At 34.0% G+C, this 18,337-nt stretch overlaps 1 protein-coding gene across 4 annotated transcripts in view; it reads left to right on the top strand.

Annotated features, from left to right (window-relative positions):
• LOC108745102 (teneurin-m) overlaps positions 1-18,337 on the top strand; it is a 286,594-nt gene that overhangs the window by 215,652 nt on the left and 52,605 nt on the right. For 3 of the 4 annotated variants that reach the window (XM_025975752.1, XM_025975751.1, XM_025975754.1), the window contains one exon: positions 17,152-17,208. The exons of the other annotated variant lie outside the window; for it this stretch is intronic. In XM_025975752.1, coding sequence (XP_025831537.1) covers positions 17,152-17,208 — 57 coding nt within the window. The remainder of the gene's footprint in view (positions 1-17,151; positions 17,209-18,337) is intronic. 4 annotated transcript variants of the gene reach the window in all.

The raw sequence follows: 18,337 nt of genomic DNA, 5'->3' as shown, positions 1-18,337 counted from the left end.
TTAGGTTAGGTTTATTTCATACTTCAATAATAATAATAGTTCAGAAATTTTTATAAATAAATTATCCAACAACTAACTTACTTCAGTTCAAAGTATTTCTGACACAATAAAAAAATTATTTGTATAACGATACCAAATTTATATGGATTACCTTTTAGTAGCAACATAGCTGTTAGTATAGTAATGTTCAATTTAGTTAGTTGACTTATTCCAATACTTGAATATTTTTACATGAAGTTAGTCTACCAATAAAATAAGGTGTAAAAGTTCGCCAAATAAAAAAAGGCTTTCAGAGTCAGCCCTTACTATAATTGATGAATTATTGTCCGAGTTGATGGGCAACGATCTGTAGCATATTTCTCGCAATGTTCCATCTACAAGGGCGATATGGAAATCTTCTCAAAATCACTTTTCTCTGCTTCGAGTCTGCGATTAGTGTGGTTATTAAACTCGCATCATAAAAGATTGAGGAATCTTACCCAAAGGAAATCGCGTGTTAATTTTACATACTTTTTCTTTTCTTCAATTTTAAGTTCCAGTTTTAGAATACTTTTAAAGTGATTTTTCTACTTTAATTTTATAATGATATTGTCTATTATCTTTAATTCAAATTTAGGCGTTTTTGTAAAGTTCCTCTTTATTTTAATTAGGTATAATTAACTAATTATTTCTTTTCATAAATCTAGACAAATATAATATGTTTTTTAATAAGTAAATTCCAAAGAAAATGGCAGCAGGTACCGAAAGTAACAATACATTTTTTTCTGTTTCTATTGAGCTGGTTCTTTACCTAATTGAATTACTGTTTTTACAGAACGCTGAAAATATAGAACATCCCGATAGCTTTAAATCGACATCTTTTATTAAAGTTATCGAATTTCAGTGTTTCGAACGGACAGACTGTCTGCTTTTAGTGTTTTCTTTGAGATTTTCTTCGACTTGCAAATATTTACTTTGTAGCAAAAGATATTACTCAAGTGGAATATAATATATGGGTTAAAGGAGCTTGCCAACAGATATAAGCCGTCGTATGACGCATGTCAGATGGCAGCTCTCCACGCCAGTCGCGGCTTCTACCAATATTTACCCCATATTCATGAGAAAAATTGGCTGCGAGCCCGCACTTATACCCTCTCTAACTTCTTTCTCGAATGGTATTATTCAGACAAACATTCACATATACACACGCAAATATGATGTACGATTCTATGTATGACCGCTATGTACAGAACATAATTCTGTTTAAATTACGACAGTGGTGACAGTTGTTTTTCATATCTTCAGCACCGCATTATACAATGTGAAAATGTGTTATTATGAAATATTGTCGCCTTTTTCGACACAGTTTTTCGTGAAACTACCACACTACCCTTATGTTACAGTTATAGTTACAGACTATCTAAAAGCAAAAATTCTACAAACATGCATTCGTTTTTTTTTTTGCTGATTTAATCGAATGTGCTTCTTTCTTTATACAGGATGTTCCACTTAAGGTTTCGACCATAATTCTGTTATTATACTTTTAATTAAAGAAATGTTTTATAAAAATTATCAGAATGGAAGGAGTAGTAGTATAAAGCAAAGGAAGAGAAAGAAGTCACTTCTATGCTCGCGAACGATTAATTTAAGAATTTGAAAAAGATTTTTAATGGTGTATGTTTGGAGCGCGGTGCTGTACGGGTGCGAATCATTGACTGTAGGCGCGGCTACAAGCGTTCGAAATGTTTAGAATAAAAATGTTTTAGAAAGAATAGGAGAACAGAGGATTCTATGGAAGTCAATAGGAAATATGCAAGATAGGTTGGTAGGATACCTTCTCAGACATGAAGGCCTAGTCAAAGACATGTTAGAGGCAGAAACGGGAGTTAGGAAGGGTAGAAGTAGACGTAGATTAGATTGCTGCTCGCAAATAGTTAAGGATATGGGTTGTTCTAGTTTTAGGGAAATGCGAAGATTAGCTCAGGATAGGAAAGAGTGGAGGTGCGTGTCCAACCAGTCTTAGGACTGACGACCTTATGATCATGAAAAATGATCTGGAATCATATGGTGCATGCACAAAAAACATTTTCAGTTATAAAGGATGCTGTATTTGTTTTGGACGATATTTAAAATGATGCACCCCATATATTATTACTTTTTTTGTTTCATTGTTTAATTTTAGGTCGACTTTATTAACAATTCCTATACCTTATTTAGTAGCTTTTGAAATATTCAACTCTTTGAAAAAAAAAAGCAGCTGTTTGAATAAGACCAAATAGCATCTAAATCACAGAAGCTAAAAACTTGCGGTCTGGACGGTTCGTTTTAGTACCAATTACCCTATCTTTTTTGGTACGGGCAAATTGTACGTTATTCACAGCCGGAAAAATCGAAACCTACTTTTAACAATCTTATCTTAATTCAAATTGAATGACCCATATTAAATAATACCTTTCAATGCGAAATTAAAAGTCCCTATTACTGTTATAAGGTTTTAAATATAAAACGATCGATTTTTTCTGGAAAACTGTTGTAAATATTTAAAATCGTGTGTCAATAGTAATTAATATAACTCGATTGAGGCTATGTTACTTTTTGTTACATCTTGATCGTTTTTAGATAAGATTGAATTTAGGATATTTGCCTTATTTCCCAAATTATTAAAAACTACAGTTGAAAAAATATCATTATATCGTGTGTAGGTAAGAAGTACTAAGCCTCATTTCTAGAAAGATTTAATGAAAAGAGAATCTTTTAAGGTACGTCACTGGTTTGGATTGCCATTTGTATACTACAAATTCTGCTAGATCATCTTGGAAAATTTTAAAGTATCTAAGTAAATGCAAAATGTGCATTTCCTTTTTCTAGTTGTTTATCAATGGTAAAAAGGTTAGAAGCACCAACCGAAAACGCGGAACGTGTAATTTTCATTGCTTTGAGGATTTTCTTAATGTCACGTTCGAAGCCTTAAAAAGTACAATCATCAGAAAAAGGTCCTTTTGAAGGAATTGAAATTACTAATGCATGGGTAGGTTTCAGTGCACGGAAAAGACGGTTTCGAAACGGTTCTTTTTCAACTGCTTTTAACTCTCCAACGACATGAGAGTCGTTCAACTCAAATTTTGCTTATAAACCGTACCGCGATAGAATATCCGCTTTCATTGCTCGAAAAGTGCAGCGATATTCTTTATGTTTGTATATATATGCAGGTACCTACCTACTATTGATACATACCTACATATATGTACATACTTGCTGCATACATACAAACATAGACCAAATGGACATTCGCTTTGTGGATTGTAATGGAACATCCGCCGTCCACCAGGTCGACTAATATCGGTATTCACCTGATAGTAATGGACTTTGAATTACAGAGACATGTTTTACGCGATATGTTCTACTTACATAAATAAAAAAACAAAACGAAATCCTTTTATTTATATGATAATTTGCTGATAATTTCTTTTTAAATTACTTTTTCTTTACGACATTTTTAATTACTAATATTGGTTAGTAGGCAATATTAATGTGAAAATTCATTTTCGATTTTCCATCCACTACAAACTCCCTCAGAATATTTTTCCTCACTAACCTGAGGAAGTTTTTAGTGGATGGAAAATTTAAATTGAATTTTGACATTTTTAATTGTAATAGAGGTTGATGTTCAATATTAATGTAAAAAATTCAATTTCGATTTTCCATCCACTACAAACTCCCTCAGCTTAACGAGGGAAAAAGTTTGAAATTATTTTGCTCCGGCNAAACAGTTTATTTATCAAACAAAATTATAATATTTTTGTAGTCTAGCTGCAAGGATATCTCTATGGTAGAATCTTAGATTTTTGCCTTAGTTTTCGCCAAAACCCTATCTCTAAACTAAAAAATCTTTGCAATAAAAAAAATACTACATTTACAATGAGGTCTTCAAACTAATAAGAATGTTCTTACAATTTGCTTATACAGATCGTGTGTCGTTATATCCGGAAGTCGTTACAGGCGAAGGTAAAGAGATACAGACACGTATGTATAGTTTTCATCACCATTTTTCAATTTCGAAACGATTCCCCTTTTTTTGCAGTAAATGTGCATCTAAGAGTCATACTTATTCAAAAGTTTACTAACATGGGATTACTAGGGATTTGTTAAAAGTGGTTCATTAAAAACAGTCGCTCCACTTGAATTCGACGTTACATCCGAAGTCGCTATAGCCATATGAATTTTGTACTAGAGTATGCTTTAAATTCAAGGTTAGTCTTAATAATTTATCATTATTATCAGAAGTTTTCTATTTTTTCATTAGAGAAAAAACTGAATATTGTTTTACGTTTGTCCCTCAACTCATTTACTTATTTTTATTGTGTTCATTGCTAGAAAGAAAATGTAGATGTGGATTTTACTTTTGTTGCAATCCCATTTTAAAAACAAACAATCAAACACAAGTTAGGTTAAAAAAATTGTAACTGATAAATATTCCACAATTATTACCTCTGTATGATCCTGTGTTTAAATAAATTAGTCGTCATCGATATGCTCAATTGGAGCAAGGAATATAATCCATCTCTTACAGTAGTTATTTCCTGGTAATATACTAAACTTTATCGGAAATTCTACACCAAGCTTTCCCCGAGGGAAAGATTTAAGCCACTATATTGTATCTTTCGGAAATAATAAATCATTAATTGCTTAAGCATTTTGACAAAGGATAGCATTAAAAGAAGAAAAAACTAGAAATGCATGGGATAGTGATTTTTCCGCGTACCGGATCCGCTAGTTTCGGATACAAAGCGGGTATCTGGTCCATCTCCAAAGAAAACGTTTTTCAGTCATCAAAGTATCTTTTTAATCTGTCCCATCTTCGATTTACCTTATAAGTAGTACCTGATTTTTAAACGGAAAAGATATTTCTCGTAATTGTTCACGAAAATTTGTTATGTATTTGTGAAACACAAATTCTATTGTGAAATACTCAATTTTTTTAATTAAAAAATAGTAGGATGGTGAGATGTTTACCAGTGATTTAAGTAGGCTATCGGAGTTTTACTAAAATTGGAGTAGTACCGACTTACATATTGTACTACGTTTGTTCTATGCACTGATGTATTTATTCACGTGGTGCCTAACATGACTGTTGATCGCGATCGGATAGGTTTCAAGCTGAAAGCGAATGGTCCAGTCGACTTTTTGCCTCGCAATTCACGTTTGAAGTGATTATCAACCAACCAGCCCTCTGGCATCCAATTTAAACCAAACAAAGCGGCAACTCGCTACCGACTGATAAAGATAACGATAATAACAGAGTCAATGCTCGTCTTTTCCTACGGCCGCTGTTCGAACTCTTGATATAAATATATATGTATACAACGTGCCCTAATTAAATTCTGTCGGAGAATATAGATACATATATATACAGAGGATAAAGGAGTGTTTTAATCTAGTTAATCAGAAACAAAGACAACCCTTATTCGATCTCCTTCTCTATTCAAACACCACTGTATTTTGACCCACTTCATTTATGCTTTTTTTAGATTAATCGAGAAATCTATACCACTAGAACATACCGAAAACTATTACATTTCTTGATGGTTTAATTAAAAATCTTCATGAAGAGTACCATCCAAATAAGTTATCATTTACAGTCTGTTTGTCACTCTTCTTTGATTTGGTCTAAATAACTTCATCTAGGATTTCTCCTACCTCTATATTTACTTCAATCATTCCCTCTCTTATGTTCTTCAGAACAATGTTATCTCAATGTCGGAACAAGTGGTCTTCTGTTTTCAATTTTCTATCACAGTTATTAACACATGCGCTCTCTGCCTAGCTGATTCCTATTTTTCCTAAGTGTCTATTATCCTCCAAAAGAGTTCTAATACGTGGTAGTGGGCAGAAAGATAAGGCCCGCCAGATTTTGTCTAAATGGCGGAGTGAGTATTATGCCGCAGTTCCAGTTCGCCCCTATTTTGATGTGAAGTAAGTACTACTTGAATTGTTTCTACCTTTACTTGATGAAAGTGGATGTTCATATACGAATAAAGAAACACTTCAAGATTATCACTTTTTATTTCGTAACATATATATTGCCACAACGAGGACTTCCTCAGGCGAACTAGCTGTTTACTAATGAGAGTAATATTTACTTGAGTTACTTAAATGCGTACTATAAATATCTGGGGGTGAGGGATGATAGTCAGTTAAAATAAATACAAAAGGGGAAAATACTACAAATGGCACAGTAAACGTCATCTGTAGCACGATGCTACATTTTAGGATTACGTATGCTCCAACAAGGTCCACTTGTATGGATATCTACTTGCTGAAAACGAATCCCGGCGTAGCCAACCTCAACGTGATAGGCACGTTAGCTTAATCGAATAAAATAATTCGAAGTGGTCTGTATTCTGTCGAAACTGCCAGACGCGGATCGCGATTTCGATCCTATTGGATCTCATCAGCGCGTCGCAGGCAGCTCCGACAGAACACAGACCAACTTTTACCTGCTGTCTTAACAGTGCGTTTTAGAAAATACTACAAATGGCACAGTGAACGCCATCTGTAGCACAAGGGGAGTTATTACCTACAAATTGGTCATTCAAAATGAATCCTAGTTTATTAAATCTATTTATTTCATGATTTTCTAACAGGTTTCATTTTTCCCTTTATTACATATATGCAAAATGTATAAATTATCGTAAACGACAAGGCTAAATTCATCCTCTTGGAGAATGTTGAAATAAATAAATTTAGTAAGGTAGAATTAATTTTAAATATCACTTATACTTCGCAATTAAAATACTTTGTTTTACTTTAATGGCATTGTTGGAAAATTTTGAAGGCTCCTTTATAGATTTTAATCCTTTGTTAAGCCATATCGACTAACTTTTGATTCATAGATAATTGAATTTATATATTCCATGTGTTACTCTGTGACGTTGGATTTGGAATTATTTATAAACAAACATTCTTTTCATGTATGCTTTACAATAATTAAACTTCACGTACTCAAAATAGAATTAATGTAATATCGAAATAGCCATTTGGATTTATTTTTGCAACTATTTGCACGTCCATTTAATTATTCCAATGCTATTCTACACAAATTAATTTTTATTTTAAGTGCTAATGAAAAAATGACGTGTTCGTTCGGATTAACTAATTTTCTGCTAATACCTACTCTACTTAATCTACATCCTCATGCAAAGTTTGCTTTAAAAGTTTTTTTTTAGTAATTAATCCGAATAATTACGTAGGTTTAACAGTCGCAGTTGTTTTTTTTTCTTTTCAGCTGTGAACGTAACAATATTTCATTAGATATTTCGTGGCAAATGTGTTTTAGGGCAATGTGGGTCAGAAAAATCAGACCGTTCGAAAACTATCAAGATCTGCATTTGTCACGTAACATTTGTGCGTGATGCCTACAAAAATCCGTATATTTTGATATCGATCGGCAATACGGGACCGCTTACTGGTTAGTTCGTTACAGGACGTAATTATTTAGCAAAAATCAATATCGGATATCGCATCGCACATGCAAAACTGCCCTGAAATCCACTTTTGAGGCAGACAGTCACGATACCATAGACGTAATTGAATTTGCAAGTAACCGGAATCCTGTTTTAAAACCCCCGCACATAATCCTTGTCACTAGAATATATATATTCCATGTGATTATCTACCGATTACATAATGAAAATTCAGACATTCAATCAAGACTTCTTTAAAATTCATTTAATTTAGTACCACGTTGAATACAGATAACTACCTATCTACCTTAACATTAATATGTCATTCGCATTGAATATTTCAGGAGTTGTATCGGCAGGAATTTATAAGTAAAACGGACTAATAAATTAATTCTTGCTCAACAATTAATCGCCATTTCAAACTTATTAGTTCCCATAAGCAAATCAGTTCCCATTCTGGAAATCAGTTAGTGATTAGATTAGATCCGATGCGAATCAGAATTGCCTGAAGATTGATTAGAAATAAATCAGGCTTTCTGATCCGGGTATGATGGAAAATCGTCACGCCATATATGATCAACATAGGATCCATTTGAAAAATCCATGCCGGATCTGTTTCTAAGATACATAACGGATCCGTTTCTAAAATCCATGACGGATCCGTTTCACTTATCATATTTTCAATGGATGCATTTTTGTTAAAGTTTAAATAATAAATATTTCCACGATTAAAGATCCAGTTCATACAATCTTGATTTAAAGATTGTACCGAAACCGTAATAGAATTTGTAGCATTAGATTGTGATAATAAATTGGTCAGATGACTCGATTAAGAGATAGGATACTCTACTATGATCAATTTCTGATCAGATGGTTGTATCAACAGATAGAGGACTGTGCGCTGATCAATTTCTGATCGGATGACCAGATCAAGGAGTGGAGTACTGTACCCTGATCAGAAACTGAACAGATGCCCGTATTACGGAAAATCTGATCCGCATCTGATCATAATCCGGGTTCTCTGAACTAATTTCCAGTCGGGCTACTGACCAAAAACATACAGCTTCTTCATATAGGCTACTTTTAGAAGCGCTACAGTCGCGCGATTTTTTGAAATCCACTGTTTTAAATTGATGCTCTTACACGAAAGCAGCGTTTTAAAAAAGTAGCCCTACAGTCGCTGAATTGTAGCGTCGATCGCTTGAATTGGGCTAGTTCGTATGTATAAGAGCCTTTCCACACAAGCTACATTTTGAAGCGCTTCCGTCGCGCCACAGTAGCGCGACAGTTGCTAATTCATATGTATAAAGAGCGATTTTTTGCAGCGCTTCGATATTGTAACCGATGTAGTAATGTATCTATTTCAAATTTAATGAAACAGGTATTAAAATAAATTCGCGGAAGAAAAACGATGAGAAGCTTACTTTATTAGCGCTTCTGATAAATTAAAAAAAAAAGAAAAAGAATATAAAGAATCGGAAATATTGGGCAATCCATTGATATAAGGATTTCTATACATCTTTCTAAGATTTACGTCGAAATTAAAAGTTTTTCAGTCATTCCTTCTTGCCATGCTCTTCCTTACATAGTCTGCACTGTAGCTATTCCAAATGCAATCTTTGAAATTATGAAATTTTCGACGTCGACATTGTCCATCATCGGTCTATTGCGCAACTGTAGCACTCCAGAAGCGCTGCTAAAAGCCCGTGTGAAAATGCTTTTATACTTGGGTTAACGCATTCCCACTGGCCTATTTTTAGTAATGCGGTGTAAATCTTGGAAGATATATAGAAATCATTTTATCAATCGATTGCTGATGTAAGAATGGATACAATATTTTCGATTTCTGCTTTTTTTTATTTATCAGAAGCACTAAAAAGAAAGGTCCTCATCATCATTCTTCTGCGACTCTATTGTAATACCTGTTTCTTCAAATTTGAAATAGATAGGTACGTTACTACATTGGCTACAATATCAAAGCGCTGTAAAAATCGCTATTTATATACGTATACGAAGTAGCACTACTGTAGCGCGACGGAAGCGCTACAAAATGTAGCTCGTGTGAAAAGGCTTTTAGAAATACATTTACTTGAGTTAATACTTCAACATTGGCGAATTTTTAGTCATGCGACGGACCGACGATGGACGTCGAAGTTGAAAATTTCGTAACTGAAATTGAAAACAATGGCAGTGCAAACTATTCCAATAAAATATACTTTTTTTTTCATAAAAAATCTAGGCGTCGAAAACGCATTTTTCTGTCTAAGTTCGTGTTAATTAAGTTGGAAAAATGCCACTGTACGACATGCCGTCATTTTAATACATAACTAGACCAGTTTCGCTTCCGACAATGTTCTTTTCCTTTTCTCCAGGCCCACAAAGCAACCTCATTAGAACGTTTTTCATACTCCTATTTGTTTCCGCTCATTTTTAACGAAACGTCGGGCAAACGAATGAATGAACGAACGAACGAACGACCGGGCTGACTGGCGGGCCTCTTCGGGCTCCTTTTTGTTTAGCGTCTGCATCCTGCATGTAGGAGAAGGCTTCGGCGTCGTCGGCCGTCGCGATGCCGAACCAATAGCGGGACTACTACGTTGGCTGTGGTTCGCAGAACCGCCCGAGCCCTTTAAAAATTCACGCTGTGCACAATTTCTTTTTCGTCAGCTCCACCGTTTTCCTGCTCCTATTATCGTTAGATCGCTGTAACCACCTTCAAATTAAAGCTCCCGGGCTGGAATAGAACAGAGCCGAACCTCAACGTTTGTACATTTACATGTACATTTGAACATACAGACATATATATAGATATGTATGCAATTATTATGTCTATGTGTATACTACTTTACAGAAATCATCATGTATATTTCAAGCTTTTAAACGGTAGTATTTGATGAAAGTGAAACAACACAACATTTTTCAACGAAACATTCTGGTTACTTCAGAAAATTATAGAGAGATGAAAAACCCGTTTCTTTTCGAGGTTTTAGGCATTCAAATTTCAACTAAAAAGTAAATATAAGATAATACTGTCGAGAGACTGTCGAAAAAAACTGTTTAGCGTCTCTGAACGAGAGACTCGAGTCGCTCGTAGAGAGATCCTCATTTCGTATCCAGTCTCTAAACAGGAGACTCGAATCTCTCAATAAGTCGTGTCTCGATAGACATGGTTAAAATTTTCTAAGTTCAACATATTGCAGAGATCCCAGTCTTTCTACGAGAGACTTGAGTCTCTCAATTTTTCAGTTTTATTCATTCAGTCTCTCTGTGAGAGACTCGAATCTTTGAATTAACAATTTTATCGTTCGAGTCTCTCATACAGAGACTGTGAGAGATCCATAAAAACAACAAGGCAATAACTGAGAGACTGTGAGAGACGCTCTCAGAGACGCTGAAAGACTCTGAGAGACTGAAGAGAGACTGAAAATTTTTGTCTAGGGAAAAATAAATAAAATTATCGAGCAAACGCAAAAGATAAATATGTTAAAAAGAGTCACCAGGCCGAGTATCTGATAATGGTGTCACATTAAGCGAGAGAAAAAAAAAGCAGTAATAGTAATAAATATGACACCATGTATTTTCCAAAAAAAAAAATAACAGAATTAAACCAATCAATATATGGCCAAATCAATAGGAAAAAATATTGCAAACTTACGTTCTGAATACGTAGTATAATTTTTTCTATGATGTACATAATTTTTTTACATTAAAATTAATACAGTATTATGTTGATTTAATTCAGTTATATTTCATTAATTAACACTTTAAGAACTATGAAACCCATCATTTTTGCAATTAGATATATTTTTTACCAAATGTACCACAAAAATAACATTGCACAAAGAGCTGCAATTCGTATACCTACATTACTTTATACTTATGTTAAATATTTTAATCATCCTCTGTTTTCGCTTTTTTATATGTAGGACGAAATAAAATTTTCGATAAAAAGTATATTTGGTATTTGTTTATTTCAATCAAATTTTATTCATTGAACTAAACAATTACTGCAATTTTGTTTAGAATTCTCAAAATAATTTTAAAATTTTATTTGTATGCTTTCCATGAATAAGAAGGCGACGTACTTGTTCGTATTTCTTATTTCGGAAAGCTTTATTCTTCATTTAATCGTCCATGTGGTATGCTATAAAATAAAAAAAATACATATAAAAAGTCCCGTTATTCATATGTCATCTTTAATTTAACCAGAGAAATCGTTTATCAAAGGGGTATTCACATTGCATTAATTCATAATTTGTATATGGGTACATGTTACGAATATCTTTCGACATCAAACATATCTCGTATTAATAGATACGTATGCATACCTTTACAGGTGAATGTACTATCTGATTTCATGAAGAATGGCCTCTAATTTGACTGTCATTCACAGTCGAAAGACTAGACCGTTTGCGTTACAAAAACGCATTCATTTTATCTACGTTTCCATCATTAATCATTGCTAGAGATTAAGGAGATTTCAACTCGAATTTTGTATAATCAGTGGCGGATTTGAGGGGTTCTTTATCCCTATCTCATTATTTGCTTTTTAGCTAGTGACAAGCCCAAGAAATCTCTTCGACGTTTTTAAAGGCTCCTTGTACAAACCACCAACGAATTACCAGTTGCAAGCATTATAAGTACCTTTACTCGTTTTATCGTGCAACTCACTTTGAAAATGTGTTTTTTATTTTAAATTTTTTATAAAATGTAGTAGAGAATATAAGTACCATGTAAAGTACTTAAAATAAGAACGGCGTAAATCGCAGGCACATACGGATTGTTATTAGTTTGTTCGATTGAGAAGTGGTCGAATTTCATCAAGATGGGCCCCATTCTGGTGATTCCTTAAAATCAAGGATAGGTGGAAACGTTAAAAAAAATTCGCGATACTATCATGTTTGATAGTCACAGAACAATCAACGAATTGCAGGAAATTGCAGAAACTTAAATGAATGTCAAAAAAGCTTTTACTGAGAACCATCTGAGGGGTATCTCAGGAAATTTTGACACGTTTTTCTTCATGATTTCTTGCTTACTCATACAACGTTGAAAATCAACCAATTTTGAATGAAAAATACCATTACAACGGTTTCTCACCCTCCTTACTCGCCTGACATAACCTATTGCAACATCGGTTTATTTCCATGATGTAGGTACTATTTCAGACGCATATAAAAAAGGTGGACCGTGAAGATAAGTGTATATCATCTAATTAATACTATTTCGAAAGAAATTGATGTTTGCAAGATATTACCCAAAATAAAGAAAGAATAATAACAATTTTCGTTTCTCTTGGGTACCCCTTGTATATGTCATCATGATCATAAGGACGTCAGTCCTAAGACTGGTTGGACATGCACCTCCACTCTTTCCTATCCTGAGCTAAACTTCCCATTTCTCTAAAACTAGAACAACCCACATCCTTAACTATTTGCGAACAGTAATCTAATCTAGGTCTACCTCTACCCCTCCTAACTTCCGTTTCTACTTCTAATATGTCTCTGACTAGACCTTCATGCATGAGAAGGTGTCTACCAACCTATCTCGCCTATTTCTTATTGACTTCCATAGAGTCATCTGTTCTATTATTTCTAATACCTCTTCATTTCTAAGCTTCTCTATCCACGGTATCCTCATTATTCGCCTGTAACACCACATTTCGAACGCTTCTAACCTTTTCTTTTCTGCCGCTCCACTGTCCATGTTTGGCACCCGTACAACGCAGTGCTCCAAACATACAACCTTTTTGGAATTTCTTAACTGACCGATCTGGAGCGTAGAATTAACTTCTTTTTATTAAATGCCAATCGACCCTGCGCCATCCTCTGCTTTATATTCTTACCACTTCTTCCGTCCTGACTTATCTGACTTCCTAGATACCTAAAATCGGCCACTTCTTCTACTTTTTCTTCCCTTGCATCCCAGTATTTTTGTTTTACTATTATTTATTTTTTTATATGTCTAATAATATTTTTAAATTTAAAGGGAAGGGAAACATTTTTTCTCATACATTACTTACATATGCGTTCTATCGTTTGCGAAATATCTAATACTCGATGGCAAAATGGTAGTTAATAGAATAATCTATTTTAGTTAATTAGTTTTAGCAACTTTCTGCATTGGATTGCAAGTCTTGTAAGGATTCGTCGGATGTTTTTTTTGCGAACGTTTGCGCTCAAGGGTAATATTCGAGGAGGAAACTAGGCCGCGACTCGGTTACTTATTTGGTCTAAACAGAGCTGTAAAGGACTGAAAGCGGTCTTTTCATTACGAAGGGGTAAATAAATAAACGGATTAGGGTTTTCTCGTGGAAAGAAAAAGAGCAGTAATAAGGGAAATGAAATTATTCAGGTTTTCATTATAAGGCTTTCTGTAAAAATATCACGTATCCTTTCTCATTTTGTTGAGTATGTTATCCGTTTAAATGAACTATACGTGCTAGAAAATTGCCATTATTATACATCAAGGAAAGAAACGTTCTCTGAGACCTTTATTACAAATTGTCTCCGGAATTACTAGTTCTTTGTCCAGGTATAATATCATTTTTAACGAAAAAAGGATAATTTTCAAACGGTCGTACCTTTTAACTAAGCGACCGAATTTCAGACCAAATATTTTCATTTACCTGACAAGTCCTAATGTGCGGCTTAACTAGGGATCAATTCTTAGAAAGGGGTAAAGCCATGAAAAGTGCAATTCTTATGATTGGGATAAGATTATGATTATGATATAATACATAATCTGCATATCTACATGGAAACTATATCATCAAACTAATTAACTAACTAGCCAGTCAAGAGGGACAGCTTAATTCTGCCTTTGCAACAAACTTTTCGTCCGATTTCTTTTATCTAATCTCTACTTTCGCATTCATATCATCATCATCATCATAAGGTCATCAGTCATCATCTTTCCTATCCTGAGCTAAACTTCGCATTTCCCTAAAACTAGAACAGCCCACACCCTTAACTATTTGCGAAGAGTAATCTAATCTAAGTCTACCTCTACCCTTCCTAACTCCTGTTTCTGCCTTTGTCGCTGACTAGACCTTCATGCCTGAGAAGGTGTCCTACTAACCTACCCGCCTATTTTTTATTGACTTCCATAGAGTCCTCTGTTCTCCTATTCTTTCGAATACCTCTTCATTTCTAACCTTTTCTACCCACGATATCCTCATCATCCGCCTATAACACCACACGCATTCATATATCAATTGATTAATCAAATAGGTTTCTATTAAGGTTATTTTTGGTCTAGATAGCACCGACTCCAAAAATAACTGATTATAAAATGTAAATATAGATACATAGATATCAATAATTTTGTCGATTGTTCTATAATGCATTTTGCTTTGAAGCAATTAAAATATTATTTTCTACTTTTTAGTTTGTACATGTAACCACAGTCTTGAAGTCTACTTTTGTTTTGTTTTTCTAACAATTTTTAGTGTGTATATATTTTTTGTTTTTGTTGATTTTTTCAAAAAGCACTGAATTAATTTCGATAAAATTTATATGGGACCACCTCTGAAGTATGACCTACCAAACAAAAAATAATCTTCAAAATCAATTTATAATTGGCGGAGTAATCGGGTAACAAACATACAAAAAAAAACACAGTCGAATTGAGAACCTCCTCTTTTTTTTTAAGTCTGTTAAAAGGAGCTGCTGATTCATGACAATGGGTACTTTATATCTAACTGCACCACATGATATCATTATATGTAGATTGTAGAAGGTAGCCTAATGAGAATCCTCTTATTTAAAATTTAAATCTATCAGTTCCATTTCCGTAGAGCCAGATATCAAATTCCAACATTAGCATGTGAAGGTATTCATGTAAAAGTGACATTTGGAAGTAAGTTTCCAGCTGACGAGCAGAGCTGTGCGGTTGGTTTGAAAATCCTCTTCCGACCTTTTGTATTCGAGATAGTTAAAACGAACTATGAACATAGGAACGAATGGTCGATCCTGTCGTTAGGTGTGCGAAATGATTCCAGTTCGTCAGGTTCCTCTGGCACAGCCACACAATCGTGAAATTTCCGATTAAAGCTGCTTAGCGGCAGGCGCCATGGCAGGGCCGAGAACAAAGCCGGCCCTGCACAAGGCGCAAAGGACGGATTAATCGGATTTGGACCGACGAAGCCGTGTAAAGGCCGTTCTCACCGCTCGACTACATAATTATCTTTCGCCCGAGCTTCAAAACCAGAAATTTGCATTTCAAGACGAACTTTTAGTAATCCTCATACATAGAACCGCTCACACTCGCCAACTAATGTCTGCCTAAGGGGACTGGCCCCAACACAGCATAGGATAACACCGCAACACCATAATACATATGCACGAAAAAAAAATATTAAAAAAACAACCATCACTTTAACAATTATTCTCCCTGCAACGGACAATCAGCAAGTATTTCAAGACAAAAATTAATTTAAAAAATACAACAAGATCCATCAATTTGGTGCACATTTTGTTTTCTGCATTTTGTGCAGTATATTATAAATGATATCTGTTAGGTCAAGTTATCTGTTACTGTCCATTTGCAGGGGCGAACGTAGAAAATATTTTCGAGGGGGGGGGGTTTAAGTTTTTAGAATTTCAAAACACGTCCGAATTTGATTCTAAAATTTTATGACAATATATTGATCATGAAAAAACTTCTCAAACATTCAATACCTACTTACAGTTAATACAATTTTTGGTACAATGTAAAATAAATCCTACAGGATTGTTAGTAAATAGAAAGAATATTGAACAGATAATTGAGAGAAAAAACCAGCTATTACCGAGGGGCGAATGCAAATTGGAAAAACTTAATATTATTTACAAATATTTTATTTTGTTTCACATACTTAACACTATCAGTTTTGCTGGCGTAGAGAGATCAAAAACTGAAATCTAAAAATTATTCATAAATTTACAGTAATCTGTTTTATTACTCCTGGTCCCTTCGGCCTTCTGGGCCCAGCATAAAAATGACCTTGTCGCAAATTTCTCACATTTCGAGCTTAGAACCCCCAAAATTCTCCCCTGCGTTCGTACCTGTCCATTTGTGTTGTCATATCAATCTTCTTGTAACAGTCTTCCGGGATTTTCTTCTTAAAAATGTTAAACATTTAAAGTTGTCACTTGGGCCCTTGCTTCATAAATAGTTGCATATGTCATATTCATGCTGGATAATTTTATTGAAAGTTTTAACTTTATCACTTATCGAGTTCCTTCTCGATAAACATAATCCAAATAAACAATTACATCTCACGATCAAGAAGATGTGCATGAAGCTCCTGATTTCAAGCGATTATTTACTTATTGCCAGGAATAACCAAGGAATCGATCACGATCTATCTATCGATTGTGGATATTGGGTCAATCGATCGCGACAATGCAAAGAAAAATCGTACCTGTTTAAAAAAAAAACTAAATAGCTAATTAAGAAGAAACATCCTTAATTTTGTCCTGTCTTCTCCATTTAATAAATTATAAAATACTACTGATGCTTATTTCTTATATCATTTATCTAGTTTGAATTTCATCTAAGGATAACAATCATATATCTCATTCAATTCTGTGTAGATTTCGGATGTGGTTATTTTGACCATCCCTGCGCTAGACCACAAAAATGAAGCTTCTATTAGGCTTTAACACGCACTTGTATACCTATTTATCATTATTTGTTTAACGTAATTTTGCTTATTCGCTTTCAGGTAAGTGGTGCACGCCCTACAGCACATACCAAATTGCGGCTGACAATAGCGACAAAGGTAAGCGTTTTACACATTACGCAAACTGTTTCTATAGAACGATTTTTTATTTAATAAAACAATAAATGAATGAGTTAGTAGTGATGAGCAAAGGAAGATTAAGCCAAGACTCTTAGGTACTTTGAGGAAAACAAATTGAAAATTTCAAATACGAAAAATGTTTTCTTCCAAGAAAAGAATATTTTAAAGTTGCTTCAAATAGTTTAACTCATAAATCCACTGGAAATTTCTTGTTTAGTCTTATGTATTTGGTCTTGGTCTTGCATATTCGGTCTTTATTTTTGTCTTGATTTTGTTCGTTCGGTCTTGCTTGTACAAAGACAGTTTTAGTCTCGATCTTGCATTATCGCAAGACGAATTTTGCTCATTACTAAAGTTAAGCAGTACTTTGATGTAACTGTATTTAAAGTAAAGGTATGTTTGTTCATTCTTACCATCAACTCAGAATTAAATTAGTTGATATTTAAAAATTAACATTTAAACGTTTTTGATACAAAATGGGGACTTCTTCAGTTTAACGCATGTAGAAGACTTTACTGTTATTAAGGTGGAAAGCCGTAGTAATTCAACAAGTGACGTAACGTAGGTACATAAGCAAAGTCTCTATATTTGAATTTTGATGAATAATACATTAAGCAGTGGACTAGTTACAGAAAGACGGTGCAAACTACCCCAGTCACCATCATGTGTGCAGCAAAAAAAAAACTGTAAAAACTAACTTAACTTTCTGATTTCGGGAACTGTTGTTTGAAATTTGTTGTACATGTTAAGTATTAACTGGTGGTTTCTCCTCTTTGATTTTAGAAAATATGTATAACAGTTATAAAAATATGTATAAAGTTCAAACGTCTGAATGCGTCTTAGTACGTGTATTATAACTAGGGTTGCCACCTTTTCAGGCTTTACATAAAGTATTTCTCGACTAAAAGGTTAAAAAAAAAGTACCCAGCATAAAAATAAAGTATTTCATTTTTTGTTTTTAAAAACATATTTTTTGTTACACCTAGCAGCCAGTAACAAATTGCTGTCGCTCTTAAATACATTAATAGCCTCTAAACATGGCAAACAAAGATTTAAGTAAACTAAAAGTTCATTTTTAATTAGTTTTAATGAAGCTTTATTCCTGTCG

The sequence above is a fragment of the Agrilus planipennis genome, unplaced genomic scaffold (genome assembly GCF_000699045.2).
Source record: "Agrilus planipennis isolate EAB-ADULT unplaced genomic scaffold, Apla_2.0 scaffold37, whole genome shotgun sequence".
NCBI classification, from domain to species: domain Eukaryota; kingdom Metazoa; phylum Arthropoda; class Insecta; order Coleoptera; family Buprestidae; genus Agrilus; species Agrilus planipennis.
This window is presented reverse-complemented; position numbering and strand designations above follow the sequence as displayed.